The sequence below is a fragment of the Telmatherina bonti genome (genome assembly GCF_933228915.1).
Source record: "Telmatherina bonti genome assembly, chromosome: 19".
NCBI lineage: Eukaryota > Metazoa > Chordata > Actinopteri > Atheriniformes > Telmatherinidae > Telmatherina > Telmatherina bonti.
The window spans coordinates 16920995-16928442 of record NC_136617.1 but is presented as its reverse complement, the minus strand read 5'-3'; the positions used below and the strand labels follow the sequence as shown (position 1 = coordinate 16928442).

The 7448-nt window shown below is 34.8% G+C and overlaps 2 protein-coding genes across 3 annotated transcripts in view; both read right to left on the bottom strand.

Annotated features, from left to right (window-relative positions):
* Positions 1-2590, bottom strand: LOC306769934 (uncharacterized protein; the record flags this gene model as incomplete). The annotated part of the gene is made up of 4 exons (XM_079258701.1): positions 2472-2590; positions 2258-2373; positions 683-826; positions 1-603 (listed from the first exon to the last, which is right to left on the bottom strand). Exons 1-4 carry the CDS (start codon positions 2569-2571, stop codon positions 1-3), a joined length of 963 nt encoding a protein of 320 aa, XP_079114827.1. The 5' UTR covers positions 2572-2590.
* A 1339-nt stretch (positions 2591-3929) lies between these two features.
* ndufv1 (NADH:ubiquinone oxidoreductase core subunit V1) overlaps positions 3930-7448 on the bottom strand; it is a 5093-nt gene continuing 1574 nt past the window's right edge. For both annotated transcript variants that reach the window (XM_079258308.1, XM_079258309.1), the window contains exons 3-11: positions 7381-7448; positions 7087-7257; positions 6458-6641; positions 5890-6079; positions 5576-5788; positions 5116-5282; positions 4946-5027; positions 4689-4834; positions 3930-4190 (exon numbers count right to left, since the gene is read on the bottom strand). The exon at positions 7381-7448 is cut by the window's right edge and continues 15 nt beyond it. In XM_079258308.1, the coding sequence (XP_079114434.1) occupies positions 4110-4190; positions 4689-4834; positions 4946-5027; positions 5116-5282; positions 5576-5788; positions 5890-6079; positions 6458-6641; positions 7087-7257; positions 7381-7448 (1302 nt within the window). In that variant the 3' untranslated portion in view covers positions 3930-4109. The remainder of the gene's footprint in view (positions 4191-4688; positions 4835-4945; positions 5028-5115; positions 5283-5575; positions 5789-5889; positions 6080-6457; positions 6642-7086; positions 7258-7380) is intronic.

Here is a 7448-nt window from a genome sequence, read left to right as displayed (position 1 = left end):
TTATCTCTTCTCCTCTGCCTCCTCACCCTCAGTGTGGCAGGCCAGATGTGCTTTTAGGGAACTCTCTCTTGAAAAGCTCTTTTGACAGGTGAGGCATGTGTATTCAGTGCTGGAAGCTTTCCGAAGTGTGTCCTTGTGTTCTGCTTTCTTGTGTGCCCGCAGAGCTTCAACAGAGGGAAATATGCAATTGCAATCTGTTTCAGGACATGGAATTTTGAGTTCAACAGAGGAGGATTCATCTGTTGCCAAGTCACTGCATCCTTTGGATCCCTCTGTTTCTTCTTTTTTCATTTTCTTTCCATCTACTGCCCCTTCTTGAGCTGCATACTTAGGTTTACGGCCACGTTTCTTGCATTGAATTTTAACATCACAGTTTAATGCTTTAGCAAATTTCTCTTGGTGCTGCAAGAGCTTTTCTTCAGTTTGAAAACCACGACCACATTTGCAGCACTGGTAAGTGTTGGTGTTGTCAGTCACTATGGGGCGGCCGAGGTGCACTGTGATGCGGTGGTTGCGGAGTCTAGATGGACTGGGGAACAAAGCACCACAGTCCCTGCAGAGACATTGTCGTTCTGTGCACTGATGTCGTCTGTGTTTGTTCAGCTGAAAGATATTAAAAGAGCATCATAAATAACACACAGATAATATTCCATATTAAGCAGAAAAAATATCTAATATGTACCTCAGTAAAGGTACAGAAATTTTTCTGGCAATAGGCACAGAGGAAGGGCTTCTCCTCTGTTTTGTGCACGGTCTGATGCTGGCTGAGGTCTTCAGAGGAAGAGAAACTCTTGTCACACTTGTAGCATGTGAACAACGTATTTGTCTGCAAAATCAAAACAAAAATGCAAATTACAAAGAAAAAATACTTTACTTACTGAAAAAAGTGAAGGGTAACCAAACTAGACATTATTTTTCTATCCAAGATAATAATGTATACAAAAAATAGCATGTCCATGCAAGACTCCTTCATGTAATGATTACTTGGAGTGCAAATAGTTTGTCAGAGACCAATGGCAAATTTTGCAGTTGTAAAGTATCCCACACAGCACATATATATATATATATATATATATATATATATATATATATATATATATATATATATATATATATATATATATACACATATATAAATATATATATATATATATATATATATACACACATATATAAATATATATATATATATACACACATATATAAATATATATATATATATATATATACACATATATAAATATATATATACATATATATACACATATATAAATATATATATACATATATATATATACACATATATAAATATATATATACATATATATATACACATATATAAATATATATATACATATATATATACACATATATAAATATATATATACATATACACATATATAAATATATATATACATATACACATATATAAATATATATATACATATACACATATATAAATATATATATACATATACACATATATAAATATATATATACATATACACATATATAAATATATATATACATATACACATATATAAATATATATATACATATATATATATATATATATATATATATATATATATATATACATATACATATATATATATATATATATATATATATATATATACATATATATATATATATATATATATATATACATATATACATATATATATATATATATATATATATATATACATATATACATATATATATATACATATATACATATATATATATATATATATATATATATATATATACATATATACATATATATATATATATATATATATATATATATATATATATATATATATATATATATATATATATATATATGTAGTAGACCTGAAATGTGTAACACAACAAAACATTTCACAAGAATCCTCTACTCTGATTTCCCAATTTGTTCACTTAAAAGTCCCTCCTATGTTTTTGGACCCTGATCCTCTGCCCCTCCTTGACCGATAGGATTTTATTGGCTTTTTAATTGCTCAGAAACATAATAAATAATCAAGCATTAAGCTATGTGTTGGAATTACTTGTGTGTATATATTCAATTGCATTTACATATCCTGATACCACATAAATTGGTGTGTAATTCATTTTCAAGCTCTGAATTAAAATCGGTCTAAATTAATTTAATAGAACAGCACAGATAAGTCCTTTATATTTTACAAGGTTTGCTGAGTTTCTTTAATTGAATCCTTGACATGTAAATATTAAGTTAGTCCTTTTCTACCTGCTGTAGATGTTGTTTATATTGGTCCCGATGACTCTTCCTCATGTGTCTCTCTTTGGCTTTGGGGTCACTGAAGGTGATAAAGCACTGGAAACACTGTACACTTTCATGCTGATCTGCAACACAATGTTATTGGATATCTTGTAGTGAAAATTGGTTCAACGTTAGGTTATATAGGAATTATAAAACAGGCGTAACAAAACAGTCATCTTACAGGACTGTAGGGGGGCGACCATGGGCTTAGACTTGATCGCAGCTGAGGTTGACTTCACATCATTTCCAACAATGACTTGTTCTATCTTCAGCATTTCCATGACAATACTTTCACAAATCTCCCAGAAACACGAACCTACTAAATAAACATAATATTGTTTTACAACTGAGATCTGACTTAATCATATTTTAGCAGGGAAAGCTAAACCCACTGCAGATGATAACAGTAGTCACACACGACTGGCTTGACCTTAAATCATGCCCAAAAATGGGCCATTATTCTGCTTTATAGTTCAAGGTTACGTTAAAAAAAAACAACAACAACATATAGTTCATGGGTTATCACATGTATAAACTATGGATAAAACCACCCGATTTAATTTCCCAGGCACGACTTGGTGACAGGAGGATGGATGCAGCGGACTGAGCGAAATAAACAGCTCCAACCAAAGCGAAAACAATCGTGTTTTGAAAATTTTTTCAGAGCTAAAAAAAAATTAACAATCGTGTGCTAATATATGCGTTGGAGCTACATAGTTTTGAAAAAACATATACATGTAAAAAAAAATTGATGGATTTTGAGCCACAGTTAACAATTAAAAATCGCCTTCCTACCGCTCACAGCGTCCACCGAACTGAAGCCGCAAAGATATATGGCCCTTGTCACGTGATGTGAGAAAAAAAAATTCTATCGCGAGATTATAAAAATGCCCCATTTCCACATGAACAGCGTTTTAAATAGTCTGCATCTTATCTGCACCGTTGGTACTGTTTCCCATTAACAAATTCAACCGTCATAGTTAGCTCACTGAAGTACTTTTTCTACTTCTACTTTATATTTTGATACCAAACTCTACATGTAATTATTTTTTAGTAATATACTGTCCAATGAGGACTTTTTTTTTTTTAATATAACAAAAGGTGTTAATTTAGCTTTCCCGATATTAAAAGAATTGAAAACATTTACTTTAAGAGAAATCAACGACTTATTGGAAATACAAGATTAAAAAGAAATGCAAGCAGCTGAAAAGTTGACTCCTTTTAAGACCATAAACATCCATTTTAATAAAAATTTAAATAGTTGCAGCTGGCTGCTGTGCATGTACTGTCAAATGAAAAATAAAATAATGAGGGTATTCTTTATGTGAAACCATGTTTTTCTCTTTACACCTCAGGTATATTTTGGTGGAAGTACTTTTACCAGAGCAGGTAAATAAAACATTGTGAAATGGTGCAGAAACACTCCACATTCTTCCAGGGTATACAAATGACTTGTGCATTCAAAACATAAGCTTATATTTAAGTTTGCACAAAGCCCCTAATGGTTTTTAACATTTCTGCCATTGGGATGTTTTTTAAATAAGTAGCGCAAAAAAAAATAAAATAAAATAAAATAAAATAAAAAAATGATAAAAAATACAACTGAAATGCTATAAAGTATAGGACTGAGGTCAAACACTTGTTTGAGGTAATATAACTTTATTTGTACTTTCACCCAACAAGGCAGAGATATCAATACAAGGCTTGAAGATGAAGTGATGAGACAGCACATTTTTTCTAATTTAAATAATTTGTGTATGACACAAGCACAGGGTTAATGGCATGAGGCAGAAAGAGTTCAAGGTAAGAGAATAGCAGTTTATGCCCTGGCCTGCTGCTTCTGCTTTTCGTATTCAGCAATTCGGCTTTCCATCACAGGTCTGAAGTGCCTGATCAATCCCTGAGAGCACAGAGACAAAAAAAATTAATTAGAGATTTGTGCATGCCATAATGACATCTAGTGACAAACTGCAAACAGCAAGCAGCTGACTTCTAAATTCTTATTTTCACAAGACTTCACAGTTACGAGTGAAAACATAGTTATGGTTATCAAGCTGCATTTATATTAGTTGACCCCTTAAATGTTACATTTCATCGTTTAGATATTAAATGCACTGATCTTAAAAATAATAGATCGTTGTCAAATATATATCGGAGAGAAGCTTATTTAAGAGGTTCAGTAACTTTCAGTGCATCTTCTTCCATTGGGAATAGTTTACAAATGGTCAACAAAATATGAGATTAGTCATGTTACATGTTTCATTATTACTTGAAACTGCAGTCTAATCTGCAACAACATTGGTTTAGAGTCTCAAACAATCTGGTATAAGTAGGACACTGGCAGGGTTTCCCACCAATCTTTTTACTGTTAATGTATGAGGAGAAAACAGGTCTTTACCTGCACAGGCCATGCTGCACCATCACCCAGTGCACAGATAGTGTGTCCCTCAATCTGCTTGCTCAGCTCCCAAATCATGTCAATCTCTGAAGGCTGTGCATCACCACGTACAAAACGCCACATCATTTTGTTCATCCAGTCCACTCCTGCAAAAATAAAACAGAAACTGTTTATCATTTTTAAGTATGTTAAATTTATTCTAAAATCCTATAAAATAAGGGTGACATAACTGCATACAACACTGCAGGAGTACATACCCTCTCTGCATGGCGTGCACTGGCCACAGCTCTCATGTTTGTAGAACTCAATCAGGCGGGCGATGGCTCTAATAATGTCAGTCTGTAAAGGTAAAGAACTGATCAATATATGAGGTGCCAGATGACATATTTGGGCACAATGAAATAGGCTGCAGAAAGGATTGGCTTACAGATTTGTCCATGACGATGAGAGCAGCCGTGCCAAGGCCAGTCTGAGCTTGAATGAGGCCATCAAAGTCCATTAGCACTTCTTCACACACGTTCTTGGGAATGAGGGGGGTTGAAGATCCACCAGGGATTACAGCCAGCAGGTTATCCCAACCTCCACGCACACCACCTGCCAGACAGATGTTGGTTTCAATCAAGAGAGAGTGAAAAAGTTCTTATGTTAAGCTGTCTTAACCTTTGACTTCATAACCTGCAGGAAAACACAGCAGATGAATTTCCGACTCTTTGACCCATTTACTATATTTTTTAAAAAAAAAAAAAAACACATTCACCCACACAAAGTTTTTTAAATAAACAGTCTGTAACTCGCGATAAAACATCTGGAAACATGTTACCATCAACTTTTATTAATAGTAATTAAATTTTTAAAAAAAGATTCAACATTCATCGTAGAATGCTTGCCTGCATGTCTCTCAATGAGTTCTTTCAGAGGGATGGACATCTCCTCCTCTACGGTGCAGGGATGGTTAACATGGCCAGAGATGTTGAAGAGCTTTGTGCCGGAGTTCCTCTCTCTGCCAAAGCTCAGAAACCATGAACCCCCACGACGACATATGGTGGGCGCCACGGACACCGTCTCCACATTGGCAACAGTTGTTGGACACCCAAACACACCTTTATAGGGCAACGAAGGAAGAGAATATTTAAAGAATATCTGTTTTGGACATAAAATCTTATATCCTGATTGTAAACTGTGTCTATAGACTGAAACTCACCAACATCAGCAGGGAAGGGGGGCTTCAGGCGGGGCTTTCCCTGTTTTCCTTCCAGGGACTCAATAAGAGCAGTCTCCTCTCCACAGATGTACGCTCCGGCACCACGCATCACAAACACATCAAAATCATAACCGGAGCCACAGGCGTTCCTGCCAATCAGCCCAGCAGCGTAGGCCTCATTGATGGCAACCTGAGATCCAAACGAGAAAAAAAATATGAGAGAGACCAAGAAGGAATTTTTAAGGATTGTAAGGTTGGTTGTTAGACATCAGACATGGACCTCTTTAGATGAATTAATAAGTGGATAAATTAAAAAATAAGGATGAATGTTTAGAGAGAAATATTATTAAAACTTGCACTAAATGGTCTTATCAAACTAAAAAAAAAATTCAGTACGAAAATTAAAACAGGAAAACTTAAAATGTTTTGTTATCATGCATAATGTACTTTGTGTTTAGAGTTCTTTTTAATTATCCTTACATTGAGTGTATAAGGATAATTAAAGTGTGTAAAATAATAAACTGAAATTTCAGAGGGTCAAACAGACTTTCCCTTTGACCACATTCACCTGCAGGTTGGACGACTCGTTGTAGAACTCTCCTCTGATATAGATATATGCAGCACGCGCCCCCATAGCTCTCCCAGCAACCAGGCAGCCCTCCACCAGCTTGTGTGGATCATTACGCATTATTTCCCTGTCTTTGCAGGTGCCTGGTTCTCCCTCATCTGCATTCACCACCAGATACTTTGGCCTAAAATAAGGAATCAGAATTTGGTCAAATCAAGCAGAAAGGTCTAGTTTTGTTAAAAGGAGATAAAGTGGCGAAAGAGTTCACACAGCATTCAGACTGCTGATACTGGTGTTGAAAAGAATAAATAATTAAAACTAACAAAATGGCTTGTTTTATATATGTTCATTTTTGGTATTGTGCTCTATGTAAAATCTACAGAAACACTACAGATTAATGCACACTTGATCCAATTTATCTTTAATAATCTCTTTTTAATGGTTGACTGGGATGTGTTTCTTTTAGAAAAACTCAGGTAAACATTAAGCAGGTTGGAAAATAAAGAGAAAGCAAAGTCCAAACGTTGCAAATTAATTTAATTGCAGTGTTCTAAAGAGTTTGGATACCTTACATGAAATACTGTATGATGACACAAAAACCTCTGACATAAAACAATTACTTAACTTACCGGCCATCACTGGGTTTGTTCATAAAACTCCACTTCATGCCAGTAGGGAAGCCAGCACCACCTCTCCCCCGCAGGCCAGAAGTCTTGATCTCATTGAGAATCCAGTCCACTCCCTTCAAAAGGATCTCCTTGGTTTTATACCAGTCACCACGCTTCAGGGCTCCCTTCAGCCTGAAGCACAAGAAGGAGCAGGTGAGGACTGTATTCTTTTAGTTTCCTGTAAGCATCGTAGCGATGTGGGTGTAATACTTTGGATTTGACAAAGAAAAATTACAACAGCATCGTCCACATTACCTCCAGTCATGACGGCCGTACAAGTTTGTGAAAATTCTGTCCTCATCTGCCAAAGGTCCAAATTTAGT